Genomic DNA, 23,925 nt, shown 5'->3' with positions numbered 1-23,925 from the left:
AAGATACTTACTGGGGAAAAATGTATTTGCATAGTGCTGCTTGCAGACTGTGTCGCTTCTTCAAGAGCCAACATTACGTGCTAAATCACCCGGTTTCCAGATCGTCAGAGGCTGCATACGACAGATGTACGTCGGGAGCCTGAGGAAGTCCTGACGTGCATACCTCCGTGGGAAATTCCGAGGAAGATTTAACTTCTGATGGGTAATTCCCATGCACCCTGGGACCGTCCATGAATGTATCCAACTCCAAGTTAGAGTTGGAAACTTGGAGCAGTTCCATAGTACTTAACTGAGCACTTACCCAGGAAATGATTACACAAAAAAACCTCATCTAACTCCTAGGTATCTACTGAACAGGGTCCCCAATCATTCACACAGACTTCCTGACTATGATTCGACCACTCCCTAAACCACCTAACTACCCTCCCAAATCCTCCTCTGACTACCCACCTGACTAGTCTCCTGACCATCTGGCTACACTCCATGATCCCCCCCCCCCTCTCCCCCAACCAACTACACTCCTGATTACCCTTCACCCAACTTGACTACCCTCCCAAATCTAACTAATTTACCCTTCAACCTAACTACCACTCACTCACTTATCCTTACCCGCTTACCACCTCACAAACTATTTCTACCCATTTGCCCACCTCAAGCACCTACACAAGCTGCCCCTCCCACCTCACCCAGCTACCAATTCCTCACTCATCCATTCACTAACATTCATTCACTAATATTAAGACTAGACATTCAAACTTACCAGATGGCAGGTAGTGTGGGAAATAGGGCGCATGTCTTGTCTTTCCCCAGATGGAGTTCCCCAGGGGACACACACTCTGTATTTCTGCCACAGCTGGGTTCTGAAGACCCCCGTAGAAATGAGAAGCAGTGTCAGGTTGAGGAAATTCCCAGACACAGAAGCAGTCTAATAATGATCACTGCTCCTCAGGTGATCCAAGCGTGCATCAATGAGGAATGTATCACACAGATAGTGGCCCACAGCGCTGTCTGGCCCAAAGAAGCATTGTAGTCTGCAAGCGGCACTTGATGTTGTGCTAATTGAAAGAATTGTACCCCCTCCTCCTCTCACCCGGTGCACCCTTTCCTTTTTTCTTCGCGCTATGTTCACCCCACCCTTATATATCATTATTTGACCAACAAGATAGGCTTGCAAATTTGTCACGAGATGCAACCAATCTATGCTCAGAGCCTTCCTTGGCCAATTGGTAGCTCTGCTATTGCCTTCATTCCCATTATGGAATAGCCAAGTAGAAAACAACCCATCATATATGAGACTAAGTCCAATCAATAGATGTCTGTTGATGACAATTGCGAATGCATAGTCAGTTCCAGGGCACACTATCCAAAGAGATAGAAACTGTGGCTCTTTTTAGTGGCCTCAGGAATGTTCTTCAAACAATGGTTTGAATGGACCTTTCTGAGCTTTGGATAGCCAACATACTGATTTTTTGCTGACCAGAAAAATGTCAACCAAAACATCTCAACAAAATCCTAGCTTTGATCCTTCCACGATACTGTTGATAGTTGTGGTGCCCGTAGGGGCACTATATTTACTCCCAGAAGGGGAATGTATGACAGGGTTTTGATCATTATCCAGTGGTCTCGTTGTAAGTACACAGTTGAGAACATTATTAGATGCTGCTGTACTTGCCTGTTAGGGCTCAGTTATGAATAATGAGGAGTTGGGCAAGTTCCTGGCTCGCACTTGTTACATGGAGAACAAAAACTTATTCCATTTTGATGAAGGTCACAGACCTAAACTGTAACATTTCTTTCTCTCTTCATCAATGCTGCCAGACCTGCTGAATATTTTCAGCATTTTCTGTTTTTATTTAAGAAATCATTGCGTGCTGGATTGTGATTTGAAAATTATAGAGGAAAAAGAAAGAAAATATCAAGTGGTAGGTAATGAAAACTTTGGAAATACACAACAGCGGCTGTGAGAGAGAATAGCACAGATAACATTTCAGGTAGATGGCCTCTTTAAAATTTTTTTTACAATTAAGGGGCAATTTTAGTGCGGCCAATCTACCTACCATGCACATCTTTGGGTTGTGGGGGTGAGACCTCCACAGAGACACAAAAGAATGTGCAAACTCCACATGGGCAGTGACCCGGGTCGGGATCGAACCCGGGTCCTCGGCACCATGGGGAAACAGTGCTGACCACTGTGACACTGAGCTGCCTTAATGACCTTTCATCAGACCTGACTGTTCATAACTTGGATGGAAAGTAATCAACCTGAAATTATAATTTGTTAACTGAGGTTCCTGGCTAGACGGGAGGTTGAGGGAGTCAGATGGTGTAATTAGGATCGGAAAAACAAGCTTTGGTTTAGCAGCCATTGAGATGGAGAGAGGTGGACTGCAGAGAAAACATGTTGCAGGAGAACAGAGTGATTAACAGTGCCAAAGATGGAATAACTAATGATGAGGAAGATAATTGACAGAAAACCATTGTTAGAGCAAGTCAAAATATCATTTGTGCCTTAGACAATGTGGATTTGGTGCTTGGTTCAAGCAGAAGCCAGTTTGGAGGGAGTCAATTATGAAATGGAACGTGCAGTTATGAGACAACAATATATGCCAGGCGTTTTACTGTAGTTGAAAAGGATGGAGGGAGTGAAGGATAGAGTTCTTGAAGATTAGGGTGGTAGACATAAATCTTCAAAGATAGCAATACAGTTTCATCAAATCTGCATTCATAGGGCAAAGATGGATAGAAGTTGGAATGGCATAGAATCTTCAGGGCGACTGAAGATTCACTAGATAAGATGAATGTGTTGAGGAATGAGAGTAGGAACAGACAGCAGAGAACAGGATGGTTGATAATTTGGTTGGGTTGAAAACAGGAAAATAGATAAATCCTAGAGCATTGAGTGGAAGCAGCAGTGCCAATGGGCTTAATTTTGGACACAATTGAGCCACTGAGTTTCTCATATTTAGGGTTTGAGGTAAAGACTGGGTCATAGGTTTATAGAAAGAGTTTGGAGTGGTTTTGTTCTGCACGGTAATCTTGCAATGAGAAGCTGTTGGTTGGTCAGATGCAAACTGTGTAAGAAATTTCAATGATTGGTTCAGAGGGTGAAGAGGTGACTTATATTAAGGAATGTTGTAAGCCATGTGAATGAAAAAGCATTTATGATCTTGAATGGATGAGGCATTGAACGTGGACACTACATGGCAAAAATGGACAGGCATTGATAATATCACTGGTGGACAGAGAAACGCAATCTCTTTAAGTCACAATCACTACTGATAGATTGGACAATATGGGTTGAGTATCCGTCAGCTGAAGCCCTTCGGGCCGATTGTGTTTCACACTGCAGATAATTTATGTTTTTGGATACTGCATATAGGCCTAGAGAGGTCTTGTGGTGTAGTGGGTAGCATTCCTCCCACGACAGAACTTGGTGACCAAGGATGGTGCGTTTATAATGCGGTCAAACAGGTTGAGCGTGGCAATTCTTCCAACATGCCAATGGCTGGCGGCAAAAGCGGGAGAGACCCCAGGTCAGCCATGCTTGATGTGGAGTGGTGCTCTTCAAGCTATAACCCTTTGGTGACAGACTAGCGACCTGTTCTGGGAATTAGTAGCAATGGAAAGAAATGTACACCCCCAGGTGTAGGAAGAGAATTGAATGGATATAGGCATTGGCCTACTTACATTATTATGGCCAAAGCCTTGGGCTCTATTGTCTAAAGTAAATAAGATGGCTGGGAAAGTAAGAGTAGTAAGAATATTGAGTAACAAATAAAAGGTGTAGTCGGTGAGGTTCATGTCAACTCAGGTCAGGTCGGCTCAGATCACAGGCCTCCCATGCTAAAGGTCAATGAGGTTCAAAGGAAGTACTGTTTTTGGATGTGTTTGGTTTTCGGATTTACAGATAGAAAATGCTTGCTCATTTGTAGTGTTTTCTCTCTTTCTCTGGGAAAGTGTTCAGGCTCCATTTTGCAGCTCCCCACAGTGAGGTGTTTGGAATCAGAAGTTCACTGTGTGGGGAAATACACTCAGTACCCATCCCATCATGAGTGGTGCAACAGTTGTCTTTGAGCAAGAAATTGATCGTGAATTTGGTTCGCAACAAAAGGTACTGAGTAAACCCTGTTGAGACAATTAAATTAGTGGTCTATTTGAAAAAGCTGAGCACTACAGCCAAGCCTGATCTGTCCTCATCCAATGACATCGATAGTGTACTTCCAACAGAAACCATTGCATAGCAATCAATTTTGAGAATCTAGTCTGATTTCCTTTTTACCCCCCTCCAATAAACCAGGGGAAACTGAATCTAATCCCAGTTTCTTTTCTACCTTACCAGCTGAGACCATTACATCAGCACAGATCAAAGATCAAACCTGGCAACCTTTCTATTCTGTATGCACAGGGTAATGTTTTGACCAACAGAGCCATTAGGGTTAGAGAGCCATCCCTCCTAAGGTTCAACATGCAGCTGCAAACTATCTTTCAAATCTGTAGTGCTTTACACTGTACCTCACTTTCAGTGTATTGAACCTTAGCAACAGCTGAAGCCACCTTATCTTCCAGTTCTGAGAGCTCAGAGTCTGTTGTTGTGGTGGTGTGACTTTGTCTGCTTCGTGCTCGCTCCTCCAGGTCCTTCAGCTGGATTTCCAGGCCGTGATTTGTACTGGCTGCCATATACACCTACAGGAAGATAATGTGCCAAATTACTCCCTCTTTCTGTCTATGACAGTACCTCATATACTAGAGGCACATGTCGAGAGACTGGCAAAATATCAGGCAGGGATATTGACTGGGTCAGCTGGGAACATTGCTGAGTTGTTTCCCACATGCCGAGACTAAAGTGCATCAAATGACTAACTTCCTTTAGTTTGGTTTTCAATTAGAAAACAAAAGGCTCAAATAGGCCTAATTTTCTTCCCCTTATTGGGTATTAGCTTCCGAGCAGCCTTCTCCATGCATCAATCTAGACAATGTGCTGTCAGGTTGTTCCAGCACAGAAGGCAGCTTGATCTAATGTCCACATATGTTAACTTTCCAGCAGAAACCACTGGAAAGCTATCTAGCCAAGAGGTGCTGAAACCAATGGATGTGCTCCCAATTCCTTCCTTCTCTGAGATCAGCTAACTCAGCAAAAGATGCGTGCAACATGAACTTTTCCATAATTTAGTCCCATCCCAAGAGATGCAGTCAACTAAGTACATTACACATCCATAAAGGTGTAGATCAATCCATATCTTTTTATATTTATTAAATATAAAAAAAAGTCAAGAAATGCAAAGCTATCTAATAGATACTAATATTAAAATATATTTCTTCTGTGAGGTAGACCGTTCTTACATTTTCCTCAAGTTTTCTGTATGCTTCATCAGCCTCGCTCACATTTAGGTCTTTTTCACTGGACTTTAGATGAAAACTGGGATTTGTGAGAGGTTCATTAACTGTGCCATCTACTTCTGCAAAGTCATGCAATGCTTTTTCAGTTGCGTTAATGATCCTTAAAGCTTTCGTTGTGATGTCACAAAGAGCCACTGCTGATGAGCGCTGTGAATGCCACATACATAAGTAGAAAACAAAATTAGTAGAATCTGTGGTGATGTGCATCACTGCAAATACACAAGGGGTTAATGTAAATACACTAAGACTAAGTAAGCACTAGAGGGAGCACCAGAGACATAATGACATGCAGACATATAGCTAATGAACACATAGAATAGGACATGACCAATGGGCAGTCAAGACACCCAGAGGTGACACTACCACAAGGGAGCAACGCATATAAAAGGACAGGGCACACATGCTCTTTCTCTTTCCACAGACGACACTCAGAGAGAAGGACAAGGGCAGATCAGAAGCATCACACCCACCGGATGGATTAGAGCAGACTGGTTTATTAGACTGAGTTACTATAGCAAGATTAGCAGGAAAGTCAAACTCAAGTCAGAGAATTGTTAACTGTTCAATAAATGTGTTAAACCTATCTCCAAGTCTGAACCTTCCTTTGTCAGAGCGTACATCAAGGAAGCAGCTTATACTACATGAAGAAGCATAACACAACAGAATCGACAGGAAGTTCAAAATAAAGTATGAATGTAAAGATGTCGGAACTTCACCCCAGCTGAGGGAAGCTTGGTGGGTTAACTGTGAAGGTTTAATATGAAACGAGGATTCCTGTTTTGTTTCAGGTATTAGTGAACCTGGATTCACAGCACAAAACCCGCTTCTTATTCTGTGCGATAGGATGGAAATTACCATGTTACTGAACAAATATTTAATGCGAACATTCAATGTGGATTTTCATCTCTTTCTCTTTGTGGAGGCTTTAACCTGTTTCAAACAGATTTGTAGTATCTATTCTTGAATAGACAGTTTCATCCAGAGGAATGATGGGGTAACTGGTGATAGAAATGGAAAGATGCTCACATTAATCACAGTTTAGGGTGCTAAGGGTAGGACTGAAAAACATGGTTGAACCTGAGTAGTGGTTTTAATCTGCATCTAACAGTGTTAAATAGAAAAACTGCCATGAGAGTGGTTGTTTCTGACACAGGTTGCTTGAAAAGGAAAATGTTCATTATTTTCATTTTTTTAAGATCGTCTTCTCAATGAGCACATATGTATAGTTATAGATAAATGCTGTGAGAGGTACGTGAATTTAAAAGGTGAAGCTTGTAATTAGTCATTAGCAAGAGCATGGAGGATTTCTCAAACGCACTTTGCGATTAGTAAACATGCTACTGCATCTGTAATGCACATCTATCTAGTTAAGAGTTTTTGCTATTGATTAAGTGTAAGTCAGTAGGGCTCAACAACGACATGCTTTAATTATGTCTGCTAAGCTTACACTTCACCCGCTTCCTTAATATGTTTCCATGCTTTATATAATGGCTGTGCCCTGCTCAATTCCCCAGCCTCTTCAATCCTTTCCCCTCTTTCTACAATCAGTGCCAGTTTGCCATTTATGTCTTGCAGTCAAGGTTGTAATATATGAAGGGTAGGACTCTCTGCTCCTTCCAGCCAGAGGGATTCTCTGGTCCCGCTGTAGTTAATGAGCGCTGAGTGCCAAACACTCTATTCTCGATAGCAGCGATAGCGAGGCAGACTCGCAACAGAGAATCCCGGCCGAAGTGCTGAGATTATGGGCTGGATTCTCCGTCGCATCGTGAACTCGGCATCTGGGAGAAAATGGGATTGCCGTACTGGCCCCCTGCTGGCGTCAGGATAGAGAGTCACACCCCATGTCAGGGGAAGGGCACATATGGGTCATTAAGACCCATTTGCATCCAATTACCAGGCCACCACTGGGCTCGTGTGATTCTCCGGTCCTCTGGGCCGAGAATCACATGGATGATTTGATGCTGTGGACCTCACGGTGGACTGAGGGGGTAACTCTTTAAGGAAGTTGCCCCCAAAGTCTATCGGAGGGCCACCCTCCCTCCCACAATGCAAGACCTGTCCACCCCACACCCACCAGACCCCCCCCCCCCCCCACTGCCCCCATCCTAATTGAAGAGACTCCCATAGACCTCCTAAATAAAGAGACCCCCCAGAGACCTCACAGAAGAGAGACGCCTGTCAGGAAGCCCCCGAGAAAAGAGATCTCTGTCAGGAAGTCTCCCAGAAGAGGGATCCTTGTTAGGAAGCCCACCTCACTTCAAACTGAATTAAGTGCTTTCCATTCATCTCCCTTATTAGTTGAATGACTTTGAAGTGGCCTTCTATGAAACTAACAGCACTTAACTCTGCTGGAAGTGGTTCAGGAGCTTGATGTTTATAAACATTGAAGTTAGTTTCACAGCTGACTACTTCAAAGTTACTCAACTGGGGGCTCCCTTTATTTAAGGGGTCTCTAGAAGGTCTCTTTATTTCGGGGGTTCTCTTTGGAGGTCACTTAATTATGGGGTCTCTGTGGGGGGGTGTCGGTGGGGGGTCTCTTAATTTAAGAGATCTCTGTGGGGGTCTCTTTATTTAGGGGGTCTGTGTGGGTGTCTCTTTACTTAGGGAGTCTTTGGGGGGTCTCTTTATTTAGCGGGCCTCTGGTGGGGTGGGGGTGTTGGGTCACTGCCACACTAGGGGGAGGGGAGATGGCCCAGAAAATCGCAGGAGTAGGGAGTTGAATTATGTTGTGAGGGTTGGGGGGGGGGGGGGGGGGGGGACCTCGTTATCGGGTTGCTTGCTTAAAATGGCGGCCAGATAGTGGGATTCCTTAGAGAATCCCTCACAATCCTCGCCATGCAAAAAGTTGCTTGGCTAAGGACTGAGAATCACTTCTTGGGTCAGGTGCACTTACACTCTGCAGGAGAACATTGTTTCCCAAACAACAAATCCTACCCTCTGTCAAAAATAGCACCTTGGATCTTATCTCATTTGATAAATGTGTGGTGCTGCCCATATTTTAGCTCGCAACAAGTCACGTTCCTCTATCACTCCTGTGCTCACTGAACTACATTGGTTCCTGGGCAAACAACATCCTGATATAAAATTCTCATCTCTGTTTGCAAATCCCTCAATTACCTCACCTCTATCTTTGTAATTTCCTCCAAACCCCACAACTCTCCAAGGTAGGGGCTGGTTTAGCTCACCAGGCTAAATCGCTGGCTTTTAAAGCAGACCAAGCAGGCCAGCAGCACGGTTTGATTCCCGTACCAGCCTCCCCAGACAGGGGCCGGAATGTGGCGACTAGGGGCTTTTCACAGTAACTTCATTGAAGCCTACTCGTGACAATAAGCGATTTTCATTTCATTTTCATTCATTTTTTCATTTCAGGTTTCTTCCCTTCTATAATTCTAGGCTCTTGTGCATTCCAATTTTAATTCTTCATCATTGGTGGCTGTGCCTTCAAATGCCCAGGTCCCAAGTTCTGGAATATCCTCCCGACACCTCTCTGCCTCTATACCTTGTTTTCTTCCTTCAAAGCACTCCTTAAAACCTATAGGTGCGATTCTCCCAAAAGGGAGCAAAATACCCTCGGGAGGATGTTTAGCAATGTGTTTCCCATCACTCATAGTGCCATGAAACTAATTGGGTATTCAACACAATTCGTGTCGAATAAGGGGCCTGAATGAGGAACGTATGGCCGAGGCCGCATATAGCATTGTTTTGTACTGTGGTGAGCTCCGCTCGCTGGAACTTTCCAATGAACCAAGAGGCTGGGAGGCCCCCGAAACAATTCCTGGCCTTACCTCCCATGCCAACCGTACTATGGGAACCCCCCCCCCCCCTCAACTCCCCCTTCCAAACACCCATACCAAGCAGCCCCGGCCCGATTGCACACACGCAACAATTGCCAGCTTGGCACCTTGGCATTGCCAACCTGGCAGTGCAGTGCCAGGCTGGCACCCAGGCTGGAACCACCAAGGTGCCGAGATGGCACTACTAGGGACCGAGGCAGCACCAGCAGTGCCAGGGCACTTTGTTTTCTCTTTCCCTCCTTTCTTGACAGTGTTATATTGACTAGCTCTCAATCTGATGGAACTAAGCCAGAATCAAGGGAAGTTTTGAATATCACAGCCAGCACATTCACTTTTTCTGCAGCTTTCAGATTTAGAACCCTAGGCCATGAGGGGATTTGTCAGATTTTAACCACTTAGGTTTTTCTAGTACATTTTCTCTATGGATATGCATTATGTCACAGTTATTAACTCCAGGTTACCCTCTATTTCTGGCATGTAACTTGTGTCTTTTATTGTGAAAATGAACACAAAGGACGCGATCTACTGGTCACATTGTGCCCGAAAAGCGATGCGGCCCATAGATGCCAGGTGATCCTTCTTCCGGGATCTACCCGGCTCACCATACCTTGCGAGATCTAAAGTGGTCTTGCGAGATGTCGCAATGTTAATCCCGGCCATTGTGGGTGAGATCACTTCCTGGCAAATCTGCATGTTAGAGTGAGACAGGGATATAGCCCTGATATTGCCTCTGAGAACTCAGGCGAGTGCTGTTCAGTGCTTGTCCGGAATGGCACTTGTGGGGATCTCCCAGAGGATCGGAGGCACCCTGGCAGTGCCCAAGGACTCCCTTATAGTGAATAGGTGCTGGTGGGGGGGGGGGGGGGGGGGGGGGGGGGGGTTCGGGGAACGTGTCAGGAGCTTGGGAGATTGGGACTCCATTTTCTCTGTCTGCACTGAGGAGTTCCGACTTGCAGAGTTCCTCAATGCAGGAAATGGGGCTAACTGCGACCTAGGCCATGCGTTCCCCATTGATGTTCCCCGATCTACCCGGATGGACATCAGATAGTGGGGTGTTTCTCAGTGCTCCAAGCGCTGAGAAGCACCTGGCTAATCGCGCCCTAAATATTTGTCATTTGTCTTTTCCTCATCCTCCATGATAATTTCTACTGTCTCTGCTTCTAAAGGACCAATGTTTACTTTTTAGCTACTCTCTTCCTTTTTATTATTTGTAAATGCTCTCACAATGTTCTTTTTATTCCTGGCTAGTTTGCTCATGTTGTATTATTCCTTTTTTATCAACATTTTGGTGGCCTCTAGCAGACTTTGAACAACCACTAATTCTCAACTTGCTGTGACTTTTAACATTACAAACCTCTTGTTTTAATCTAATATCATCTTCCACCCTCCTTAGTAAGCTATGAATAGATTTTTCTCACTGTGTTTTTGTTTTTCAATGGAATACATTATTTTTAACATTTTTATTTGTTTTTTTAAATGCTTCCCACTATTTAATTACCAGCATACCTTTTAGCTTACTTAACCAATCAGCGTTAGCCACCTCTTTCCTCATACCTAGGTAATTGGCTTTACTTAAGTTTAAGATTCTTGTGTGTGATTGAAGAATGATTTTTTTTCAATGGTAACATGCAATTCTATTATATTATGATCACTGTTTCCAAGTGGATCATTTACTCTGGCATTAATAATTAACCCTGCATCATTGTACAATAATAGATCAAAAATAGTTTGATCTTTAGTTGATTCCACAACATATTGCTCCAGGAAACTGGCCTTTCTACAAGGCAAGCTCATGTCCCAGACCACCTTTGCTCATATGATTGGTCCAACATATTGCATTGCCTTTTTTGCGAAGTCTAATAATTTATTGGTGCTTCGGTGATAAATGGGTCAATATAAGGTCAATTTATCACTGGAGACTAATAAAATTCACAGCTTCTTCTGTCTGCTGCAAGAATCTATGTGAAATTTCCAAACAAAATCGTCATGGGCTCACATTACAGAACTGATCACAATGTGATACATGGTAGCACAGTGATTAACATGATTGATTCCTAATGGCTGGGACCCGGATTTGATTCCCGGCTTGGGTCACTGTGCGGAATCTGCGCGTTCTCCCTGTATCTGCGTGGGTTTCCTCCGGGTACTCCGATTTCCTCCCATAAGTCCCGAAAGATGTGCTTGTTAGGTGAATTGGACATTCTGAATTCTCCCTCAGTGTACTCGAACAGGCACAGGAGTGTGGCGACTATTGCAGTGTTAATGTAAGCCTACTTGTGACACTAATAAAGATTATTATTATAAATGAGCAATATAATTTTGACAATGCAATAATGCAGCAAGTCTGTGAAATGAAAATATAATCACAGTGATGTAGCAGAGACAAACTCTCCTGAAGTTGCGATTAAGGCACAATGCTGACTGAGTACAGGGATTTGTATTTTGTATTTGACCTATATAATTGCTGAACTAGGAATTCTTGCTGGGCGATAGCTGTGAAAGCTTCTTCATAATCTACCTGACTAATGAATACTGGCTGCTGACAATTCTGTAAAAGGTGTTTCTACATAGATCAGGGGCTGGATTCTCCATTGGCAGGATCCTCCATTTTGCTGGCAGTGCACTGATGCCCACGGATTTCCTGATGGCGTGAGGGTGCCCACAATGGGAAACCCCATTGGCCAGCTGACAGGATGATGGATCCAGCTGCCGATGGGGGCGCGCCCCACCAGAAACCTGGTGCGGCGGGACGGAGAATACTGCCCCTGATGCTTTTCACATTTACCAGCACCCCCCTCACACTAAAACAAACAAAAGAAACAGTATTATGGTAAAAATCATGAAATTATAGGCCTTTGATGAAATTTATCATCATTTACTTTTTGACAAGTCATGTTTATTCGCCCTTGTTAAAGTTAGTTTTATTCCCAGAAGAACTTTCTTTTACCTTTCTACACTTGAGGTCACATAGCTAACCAGACAAAAGATGTTGGGTGGGATCTTACGGCTATTCACGTGGTGGGATCTTCTGGGTTTACCAGTGGTGTGGGGTGGATCCAGTGGGAAATCCCATTGACAGAGGTGTGACCAGTAGATCCCACCACTGCCCAATGGAGGGTTGCTTCTTGCCACCGAGAAACTCGTCCCGGGGAGGCCAGAGAATCTTGCCGATTATTCCTGGTCACTAGAAGCTGCACAGGGGCGGCCTCTTGTAGCTCAGTATTCTCTGCCCTTCCCTCCATCCACTGCTTCACACCTAACAAAGCAGGCAGTGGAGCTTCTCCTCCTGTTACCCAGGTACGTCTACTTCTCCATTTTGTTGACTTTTTCCCTCTTCATTGCATTAACTCATACAAGGGCCAGTTAGGGATCAAAACAGGATTAATACACAGAGGTTAGGACATAATTGAAGTATTAAATGAATATTTTGCATCTCCCTTTACCAAGGAACATGATGCTGTGCAGATCATGGTGAAAGAGGAGGTAATTCAGACAGTTAAATGGTTTGAAATTGATAAGGATGAGGTATTGGTGAGGAGTTTGTACTTACAGTTGATAAGGATTGGATGGGATGTATCCAAGGATACTGAGGAAAACGAGAATGGAAATTACGAAAGCACTGTCCATAATTTTCCAAACCCCTTAGACTCAGGCCTGGTGCCAAGGGACTGGAGAATTGCAAATGTTTACACCCTTGTTCAGAAAAGGGTATAAAGATAAGCCCAGGCCAGTAAGCTTAAGTTAACTTGTGGGGAAGCTTCCAGAGATAATACTTTGGGACAAAATGAATCGTTACCTGGGTAAATGTGGGTAATTAAAGAAGGCCAAGATGGATTTGTTCAGAGAAAATAGTGTTTAACTAACTTGTTCGAGTTGACAGGATGGAAGATGTCAGGATGGCCAAATGGTCTAAGGCATCAGAGTTAAGCAGTATCCTTCGTTGCTATTGGGGTCCTGATGATTTATGGTGCCTTTCACCGGTCGGCACAGTAGCACAGTGCTTAGTGGTGTTGCTTCACAGCGCCAGGGACCTGGGTTCGATTCCCAACTTGGGTCACTGTTTGCGTGGAATCTACACGTTCTCCCCATGTCTGCATGGGTTTCCTCCGGGTGCTCTGGTTTCCTCCCACAAGTCCCAAAAGACGTGCTTGTTAGGTGAATTGGACATTCTGAATTCTCCCTCAGTGTACCCAAACAGACGCCTGAATGTGGCGACTAGGGGATTTTCACAGTAACTTCATTGCAGTGTTAATGTAAGCCTACTTGTGACACTAAAAAAGATTATTATTATTGGATTTTGATGACATAATAGAGAAGGCTGATGAGGATAATGCTGTTCATATTTATACATGGAATTCCAGAAGCACAACAGATGTGGGCAAAGTTATAGCTCCTGTAATAAAAGGGATAGCAGTAACACGGACAGAGAATTGGCTGAGTGACAGGAAACAGAGAGTAGTGGTGAATGGATGTATTTCAGAATGGAGGGAGGTTTGTAGTTGAGCTCCCCATGGGTTTGTGTTTTGACCCCTGCTCTTCCTGATATATATTAATGACCTAGAGAGTGGTGTACAGGGTACATTTTCAAAATTTGTGGATGATACGAAATTTGAAAGTGTTGTGAACTGGCAGGAGTATTGAACTTCAAAGGGCATAGATAAATTTGTAGAATAGTTGAACAAGTGGCATCTAATATTTAATGCAGGGAAGTGGAAAGTAATTCATTTTGGTACAAAGAGATAATATAAAATAAATGGTGCAATTTTAAAGAGGTGCAGGAGCAGAAAGGCCTTGGTGTATATGTGTATAAATCTTTGAAAGTGGCAGGACAGGTTTAGAGGCCCGTTAATGACACTTACGGCATCCTAAACTTATTAGTAGGGGCATTGGGTATAAAAGCAAGGACGTTATGCTAAACTCATATAGAACACAGAATCAGTCTCAGCTGGAGTATTGTGTGCAGTTCTGGGAACCATACTTTAGGAAAGGTGTAAAGTCATTCGAGAGTGTGCAGAAAAGATTAATGAGAGTGGTCCCAAGGATGGAGAACATAGGTTACGTAGATGGATTGGAGAAGTTGGGGCTGTTTTCCTTGGCGGAGAAGGTTAAGAGGAGGCTTGATAAATGCATTCAAAACCATGAGGACAAAGTAGATAAGAAATGAACTGTTCCCATTATGGAAAGATTGATAATAAAGTGGGATAGATTTAAGGTAATTGGCAAATAAAAACAATGGTGACTTTTTACGCAGAAAATGGTTAGAATTTGGAATGCACTGTCTGAGAGTGTGGTGGAAGCTGATTCAATCGAGGCAATCAGAAAGGACTGTTATCTAAAAAGGAAAAATGTGTGAGGCTACAGGGCGAAGGCCTCTTTCTGCACTGTAGCAATTCTGTGATTCCGGGTCTAGCTATGCTGTTGTGTCTCATGGATAATGTCAACAGACTACAGTCACATAGGATAACACAGCCAAGTCCAGTCTTGTTCCCACTCAACTAATATTGACATATAATTACCCAGAGGTTACTGGTTAGTGGTAAGGAGTAGATATTATGATGAATTATTTTCACTTGCCCACCCAGGATTGAGAAGGACAGTAGTACCCCTTCTGCTGCACTAGCTGACAGCAAAGACTGAGTTAATTCTGGTCTAGATGGTTAAAAATCATTCGGATCCTACTGTACTTCCTTCTCTGTATGTTTCTGCACTGTTAACCCCCACCCCCTCAACTCCAGTTAATGCTTATACTTGAATGAAAAGGCCATATTTTTGCTGTGTTTTCAAATCAACACGATGGTCCATTGATATGAGCTATAGGAGGGGAAAGGTCAATATTAAGTAAGATGTTGCTTATTGCTGATTCTGTTAATAGGTTCTCTAGTGCTCCCGACATCAGAATAAGATCTGAAAATGTTTATGTCTTTCATTTATATTACTTAATATCAAAACAAAAAACAACGCACTACATTCATCCAGTCAGACATTCTCTTTAGCTGCTTAAGACCAAAATGGAAATTAGACAAAAGAACCATTAGAAAACCAAATTACACAGAGTTGCCTTTCAGGTTAATGGGGCAAAGAGGTAACTCCTTCTTCCTTTTAATGATAAGCTAATGGAAAACCAGAAAAGCTTCCTTTCATTAAGATACGGGTCGCATGGACTATCGCATCAATGAGCTGAGAACAAACAACGTTACCTTTCTACATTAAAGGCCCATCATCTTACTTGGCGACAGCAACAGCCTTATGTTTAAACTGATTCCAGAAAAATAAATATTTCCCGTTCAGCACATATGAAGTTAACTTCACTGGTGTGGGAAAGATGTTCCTTACTTATTGATGCTGCTTTGTTGATGTCAACCATATTGGTATGGTTGATAACACACAATAAACAAAATGGTAATAAGTCCTGACATAAAGGGGAGGGAAGCAGGCAAAGAGTGGTTCAATCTCTTAGATTTTCTGGTGGTCAGTTCAGAAGGACTTCCTTCCGGACTTAGCCGCAATGACATGCACCTCAGCAGGATGTTGCTACGAGAATTACAGTCAATTAATATCTTTGAAGGTGAAACCCCTGCTTTGTAGACAAATATGGTAGCCACTTTATGCACAGTGTCACAATGTCGGAATGATCATATAATCTGTTTTGTAAAGGTGCTCATTGAGGGAAAAATGTTGGTCAAGATGAAAATTGTGCTCATCCAGTACTGGATGTCAGGCAAGCAGCCTGATGATTTAGAGACGATGGACAGGTCAGCAGAGGTTGTGATAAGGTAGAGCATAGTATTATCAGTGTACATGTGGATACTGATATTGTGGTCTTGGATGATGAGGGACAAGGTTAGATCCTTGGGGGACATGAGCGGTAACTATGTGGGAACAAATAAGCCATTGCAGATTGCAGGTGGTTCTCTAGCTACAACTTAGGTACATAAGAATGAAACCAGACAAGTGCAATCCCACACGTGGTCAAGAATGGAGAAGTGTTAGAGGAGGATGGTGCACCATAGGCTGCAGGCAGGTCAAAAAGGATGAGGAGGGATGGTTTGACTTTGTCACAGTCACATAGGATGTCATTATAACTTTGATAAGAATGGTTTCAGTACAGTAGCATGGTGAAAACCTGATTGGAGGGATTTAAGCATGAAGTTCCATGAAATAAATAAATACATTTGGGAGACAACAGCACTGTCAAGGACTTTGGAGCGGAAAGGGAGGTTAGAGATACGGTGGTAGTTTGCACAGACGGTGTGATGATATGCATAAACAATCATGTATATAATGATATAAATGACTTCCAACCAGCAGGTAGCAGTATAAGTCTACCCACGTGACTCTGTACCTTGAGGAGTCTGGAGATGGTCGTGTTAGTGGATAGTCATACTTGCAGTAGCTCTAGCATAATTTATTATTAGTAGTTTGTAATATATTTCTGATAGTTATCTTAACCACGCATTTAGTTCATAATAAAACACTTTAACTAATCAGGAACTAGACGTTCTATTGTGCATCATTCCTACTGGCCAAGCACCAGAACATAACAGACGATGGGGTCAGGACGTGGTTTTCTGAGGCGAGAGGTGATGCTGACAGCTTTTGAAGGAGGGGCAGAATCAGAGAAGTGAGAATCATTAGCTATATTGACTAATATGCGAGCCAAGAAAGGAAGTTGGGTGGTCAGTGGTTTAGTGAGAATAGAGTCAAGAGAGTGGAAGGTGGGTCTCATCGACAAGACAAACCTGGTGAAGGCATAAACGGAGAGTTCGGAGAAATACGAAAGAAAGATCCAAGTTTGAACTAGTGCAGGATGAAACCAGAGAGGATGTTTGGTCTGTTGGGCTAGGGCAAGCAAGGGAGGTAATCCCAGTAGCAGATTGGATGGTCTCAATCTTGATGACAAAGAAGTCCATGAATTAGCTTCTCCCATTTCTTATTGGGGGTAAGGGTGGAGGAGACAGGGAATAAGGAAAGATTGTTTGCAGTCGAGGAACAAAGTTGGGGATGCTGTAGCATTTTAAGATAAAGCCATAGATTTTTTACAGCATAGAACGAGGCCCTTTGGCCCATCAAGTCCACGCTGGCCATCAAACACCGATCTATTCTATTCCTATTTTCCAGCACTTGGTCCATAGCCTTGTATGCAATGGCATTTCAAGTGCTCATCTAAATACTTCTTAAATGTTGTGAGGGTTCCAGCCTCTACCACCCTTTCAGGCAGCGAGTTCCAAATTCCAAACATCCTCTGGGTGAAAAGGTTTTTCCCCTCATCTCTAAACCTCCTGCCCATTACCTTAAATCAATGCCCCCTTATTATTGACCCCCTCCACTAAGGGAGGAAAGTACCTTCCTATCCATCCTATCCCTGCCCCTCATAATTTTATACACCTTAACCAGATCCCCCTCAGCCTTCTCTGTTCCAGGGAAAATAACCCCAGCCTATCCAGTCTGTCTTGATAACTGAAACGCTCCAGCCCAGGGAACAACCTGGTGAATCTGCGCTGCACTCTTTTTCATGCTATCACTTCCTTTCTGTGGTGTGGCAACCAGAACTGTACACAGTACTCCAGCTGTGGCCTAACCAGCATTTTGTACAGATCCATCTTCCCTGCTCTTATATTCTATGCCTTGGCTAATAAAGACAAGCGCCGTATTTACAGCCTGGAGGCTGTTTAGCACAGGGCTAAATCACTGGCTTTGAAAGCAGACCAAAGCAGGCCAGCAGCACGGTTTAATTCCCGTAACAGCCTCCCCGAACAGGCGCCGGAATGTGGCCACTAGAGGCTTTTCACAGTAACTTTATTTGAAGCCTACTTGTGACAATAAGCGATTTTCATTTCATTTCATTTACATTCTTAACCACCTTATCTACCTTTCCTGCTGTCTTCACGGGTCTATGGACATGCACACCAAGGTCCGCCTGATCCTCTGGACTTCCTAGAGTCCTACCATTTGTTGTATATTCCTTTGATCCTGGAGTAGTGAGCAGGACTTAACAATACTTTATGTGGTCCATGCAGATCCGGTGGTAAATGACTAAGCCAGTTGTCTGACATATTTGTGTCACTTGGAACGAGGGAAGTGGAACTGAGGGTTATACCAGTGGAATAGTGAGGGTGAGACAGTTATGTTTTTAATGAGGTCAATGGCATCAAAGTTGGAGGTAAGCGTGCAATTAAGTGGGTTGGTTACTGGAGAGCCAAATCTAGACAGTTGTCATTTTGGCTGTACATTTGTAATTGAACTGGGAAAGAACATTTTCCAGGGACAGACACGGAAGGGGATATGATTGCATGAAGGAAGGAGGAAGTGGAAAGTGACACAAGGAAGTGATCAGAGATGATCTTATCTGTGATTGATCCTATGGGAGTAGTGAGGTCATATGAGATGGGAAGGCAAAGGGGTGACCATATATATATAGATTAGGAAATTTATGTGAAGGAAGAAATTCCGGCAGGACAGTCAGCTCAGACGAGAGTGAGCATGATGAGATCCAATGGAAGGTGAAATCACCAAGGTTGAGAAGTCTCTCAGTGCAGAACCTCTGAGAAAATTGGTATGGTTCTTGGATTGACAGTAGAAAATAAGGATTTCAAATGACATGAGGGTCAGGGAAAAAGGTGAGATGCTTAAAGGAGGAGAAAATGGTAAAGAAGGAAGGATACAAGGTGTGCTTTGGTGATAGGTGCTTTGGTGTGTGCAAAGCAAATGGTGGAAGATATAGCCTTCAATTGTGAACCGGATTATTACATTCCCATTTTTCATGCGGGAATGAAGGGTCTCCCACCAGCGTGATTTTGAAGTCCCGCCGAAGTTAACGGATATTGGATTGGCTCATTGCATCCGCCACAGGGAAACCCACCACAACGGGACCAGAAAATCCCAGTCAAAATCTTATTGGAGTATTATTTTAGATTTAAAGCACTACAATAGAAGGTGCTAACATTAAAGGATGTGTCTATTGAGGAAGATATTAATTTACTTTCAGGTTTATTCTGGCAAGATAACTATAGCATATTTCTGGAAGCAAACTTCAGCTCTGCAGAGTTGTTCTGCCACATTTTATGGTATAATGAGTTTACTCATTTACATTTTGGAATTGCAACCAACCCTGCCTTATCACCAACTCCATTAAATATGTGTGATTTGAAACATGAGACAAGAACTGCCCTTTACACATTTAAATTTTGAATTTTTGGAAATTGCATGCTTACTCACTTCAGACCCACCAGAATTTGAGCAGTGCACGACCTCAACAAGCTTTTTTTCTTAATTTAGAGTATCCAATTTATTTGTTCCAATTAAGGGGCAATTTAGCGTGGCCAATTCACCTATCCTTCACACACCTATCACAGAGTTGTGGGGGCGAAACCCACGGGGAGAATGTGCAAACTCCACACGGACAGTGACCCAGAGCCGGGATTGAACCTGGGATCTTGGCACCATGAGGCAGCAGCACTAACCACTGTGCCACCGTGCAGCTCCCTCTCATCCAGCTTATGCATGGGTTAGGAAAGACACTCTGCAGCAAAGAGAGGCTGAAGTGGTGGCAACATTAGCCTTGTTGCAATGTGCCAAGTATGATTATCATAGTCAGTCAAATTTCACTTTGTTCTAGGGCGACGTTGTGGCACAGTGGTTAGCACTGCTGCCCCACAGCGCTGAGGACCTGGGTTCGATCCTGGCCCCTGGTCACTGTCCAGAAGGAGTTTGCACATTCTCCCCGTGTCTATGTGGGTCTTACCCTCACAACCCAAAAGATTTGCAGCACAGGTGGATTGACCATGCCAAATTGACTCTTAATTGGAAAAAAAAAAGAATTAGATACTCTAAATTAATTTTTTTTAAATGTCACTTTCTTTTGCTAGAGTGGGATTGAAATTTGGCAATTGGGGCAGTGTGATGATTAAAGAAGTGGTAAATCTTATTTTCCTGTTTTATTTAGTTATAGGTTTATGGCTGCCCTGTGGCTGACCCTCCGAGATATTTGGGGAAACAGGGCATCCCATCTGATTTTGACTGCATCCAACAGTCTGCCCAGGTCAGCATTCCCAAATCATGGGATTGTTGTCCTTGGTGGCATGGCTGCACGCTCTGTGGGGTTTGCTCTACAGGATCAGTTTAACTGCTGCTCTCCTTTCTTAGCAGAGGGCTGACGAGCGCGGTCCTGGTGAATCATCTGGCGGGGCAGTTATGTGCGGAGTAAAGCCCGTGGGGCCTCGTTAAGTAACATTTTATAGCAGTGATGGACTCGCCGGGCTGAACTTCGGGAAGCTCCCGGCAGTTCTAATGTCCTTTAGGGAAGGAAATCTGCTGTCCTTACTTGGTCTGGCCTACTTGTAATTCCAAATCCACAGCAACTGGTTGACACTTAACTGCCCCTTCAAAGCCAATTAGATGGGGTGGCACAGTTCGATCCTGGTCCCGTGTCCAGGTGGAGTTTGCATATTCTCCTCTTCTCTGCGTGGGTTTCATTCCCAGGTGGATTGGCCATGCTAAATTGCCCCTTAATTGGAAATATATATATTTTCAGTCTTCGACGCCCACGAAGAAAGAAAAAAAAGTTCCTGTTCACCACCGTTAAATTGCGCCCCTAACCTAATCTCATGTAACACTTTCTCCAGCATGGTCACTGAATTGTAAGCAGGATCATCTGATTTACCCCTTTTTACTTAATAACTGAAATGCTGAAGCCAACTCTGACACCCCAATGCAAAATTGGCTGATAACACCTCACCCAATGAAGATCAGTGACTGGAACCTTCTGGAACAGTATAGTTCAGTACCACATCGAATGAGCCATTGGGAAAAGTTTAAAAAATGATACTTGCATCGTTTATCTGCTCAGTTGCTCTCACGCTACCCATATGATTCACCTGTGCATTTACTTCATCCCATTTTCCAATTAGGTTACATTCAACGTCTTGCTCAGGTTTTGCTTTGGTACAGTTTTTGTTGATGTTCAACAACTCAGATTTCAATATTTAAGTTCTTGTTTTCTCCACTTACCTTTTACCCCATTTCACCATTTCACGACTCAAAGTCAGGCAAAGTTAGATTTCCATGCTTCTTCCAATGGTGCTATCAAATTAACCATGAGTATGGGTTTCAGGGTGGGATTCATAATCTAATATGCTTTCTCAACCAATGGGATATTGTCCATCCTTTGGATGATGCCTTCCTCTGAAAAAAGCTACAAAACTGGGAACCTGTTTAGAGGTGTGCAGTAGGTCTGAAACTGTAATGGGACAACACGGCTACTCCACCACCACCACAGTGCCCGTTGAAGAGACAGGAGATAAAACCATTGAACATTAACATTATACTCAGCAGCTGACAGCAGATTTTACCTGGTGTGCTTTATTGAATACTTCTTGCAGTCTAAAGGGTACAAACCGAGCCTCACCTCAAAGAGCGTCATACCTTTAGAGCCTCACTCTGCAGGTCTTCACTGGATGAAGTCATTTCTCGTGTTCTTTCAGTTTTCCTTTTTACCTCGTCTTCGTCAGATGAAGGGCCTTTGTCACTGATATTGCTGGCTAACTCACCCAATTTCTTCTTTAGCTTTTCTTCTTCTATGTCGGCATCCGTCAAATCAAGACCTGAGGCTTCAGAATCAACTGGAGGCAACATTGGAAGTTTACCTGTGTTGGCCGGTGTCTGCAAAATCAATGCAATTTTTTTAAAATTAAGGTTATTTATTTAGAATTACATAGAATATACTGCACAGAAATTGGTCATTTGGCACAAGCAACCTGTGCTGGTTTATGCTCCCCTGAAGCCTTCCTCATCCTGGATTGGATTGGATTTGTTTATTGTCACGTGTACCGAGGTACAGTGAAAAGTATTTTTCTGCGAGCAGCTCAAACAGATCATTTAGTACATGAAAAGAAAAGAAAATACATAATAGGGCAATAATGTACACAATGTAAATACCTAGACACGGGTTTCGGGTAAAGCATCCTGCAAGGATGGAAGCACATCCTTCCTCATCCAATTCTGTCAAAATAACACCCTATTCTCTTCTCCCTCTTATGTCCATCTAGCTTCCTTTAAGCACATCCCTTGAATCACATCTATCCTATTCTTTGTGGTTGTGATTTACACGTTTGCATCATTCTCTGGGCAAAGAGGTTTCTTTGGAATTCCCTATTTGAATGCTGGGTGACTATCTTATGTTGATGACCCCTCATTTTGCTCTCTCCCACTAATGGAAACGCACTGTCTGCACTCGATTCAACTAAATGGGAACAAAGCCCCATAACGAGTGCGTATAGCCATGTGTTTCTCAGCGGGGAGTGTGCAGCTGAGGCCGCACATAGCTCCGTTTTGTATACGAGGGAGCTCCGAGGCCCCGAAACAATCCTCAACCCTCCCAGCCTGAACGCACTATGGGAGGCTCCCAGGACCCCCCCCCCCCCCCCCCCCAACACCCATGCAGCCCACCCCCGGCCCAATCACGCACGCACACAAAATGTCACCTGGGCACCTTGGCAGTGCCAGGCTGGCACCAAGATGGCACTGCCAGGGTGCCCAGGTGGCACCAACAGTGCGAAGGCACCACCCTGCTCAAAGGGCATGCAGCTGATGGCCTCCAGACTCCATGAGTGCCATCCCGTTTAGTCCCGTTCGTGGGGACTAGTGCTGAATGGCGCTCACCCGAGGACTCCAAGGCGAACGGGATGAACCCCAAAGTCTCAGGTACCTCGGAAATATTAGAGTGAGACTCGCTGTCTCACTCTAATATGCAGATTTGTCAAAAAGTGATCTCGCCCACAATAGACAGGATTCACATTGCAATATCTCGCAAGATCATGATGGATCTTGCGAAGTGTTGCAAGCCAGGTAGATCCCGGGAGGAGATTCTCCCGGCTTTATTTGGCCACACTGTGCCACAGTGAGCTGCTTTTTGGGTGTAGTGTGGCCATTGGACAGTGCCCTCTGAGTCGACTCTTTCATAATTTGAAAGAAGGTCACTCCTGGAGGTCTTGTAGTGCAATGGTAACATCTCTGCCTCTCAGCTTAAAAGCTCTGGGTTCAGTTCCCACTCCAAGATTTGATGGTCTGCTTGGCTGGATGGCCAGTGTGATTGAGATTAGTGCTGTCAGCAAGGGTTTAATCCCTGTTTCAACTGGGGTGGATTTGAGACTTGCCTTTTTGTCCTGACTGTGGTGGAGATTGCCGCACTATGGGTCATGGGTCAGATTTGTCTTTGGATTTGGAACTGAAGATTATCAGGTCACCCAACAGTTTTATCTTTTCAAGTTTTCTCCCATAGTTCTGATGTCACCCAGATAAAACTATTTGTCTGAGAAAATGTGTTTAATTGACTCCTAGGGTACAGGCTATATTTGGATATGCATTTTTTTTTGCTACTCCCAGTTTTAGGTTTTTCTACATCATCTACCATACTCTGAATGGTGGGCTGATTCTTAAACCATCATCTTGTTGTTCTAGGGAAATAAGAAAGAAATACAATTTACAAATTATGTCATTTAAAAGGATAACAGTACGAACCTCACAATACTTTTAGATTGACCAGGCTCGATTAGTGGCAGAAGTTGCTCAGTACAGGCAGCAGCTATGTGCACTGACCAGCTTCTACAACTAGATGAAGCCCAAGAGTTCAGAAATGAAACCAGGAGAAGTAACCACTGAAGAGCAGATGCCAAAGATGCGCGTAAAAACAGAGGCTGGGTGAAAAGGGTAGAGTTGACAAGGGCGAGGGATGAGTTGG

At 43.7% G+C, this 23,925-nt stretch overlaps 1 protein-coding gene across 6 annotated transcripts in view; it reads right to left on the bottom strand.

Annotated features, from left to right (window-relative positions):
- The window catches only part of mlphb (melanophilin b), a 206,751-nt gene that overhangs the window by 22,085 nt on the left and 160,741 nt on the right, over nucleotides 1-23,925 (bottom strand). For all 6 annotated transcript variants that reach the window (XM_038788445.1, XM_038788469.1, XM_038788464.1 and 3 more), the window contains 3 exons: nucleotides 21,612-21,848; nucleotides 5,341-5,544; nucleotides 4,513-4,683 (listed from right to left, as the gene is read on the bottom strand). In XM_038788445.1, coding sequence (XP_038644373.1) covers nucleotides 4,513-4,683; nucleotides 5,341-5,544; nucleotides 21,612-21,848 — 612 coding nt within the window. The remainder of the gene's footprint in view (nucleotides 1-4,512; nucleotides 4,684-5,340; nucleotides 5,545-21,611; nucleotides 21,849-23,925) is intronic.

Source organism: Scyliorhinus canicula, chromosome 2 (genome assembly GCF_902713615.1).
Source record: "Scyliorhinus canicula chromosome 2, sScyCan1.1, whole genome shotgun sequence".
Taxonomy (NCBI): Eukaryota; Metazoa; Chordata; class Chondrichthyes; order Carcharhiniformes; family Scyliorhinidae; genus Scyliorhinus; species Scyliorhinus canicula.
This window is presented reverse-complemented; position numbering and strand designations above follow the sequence as displayed.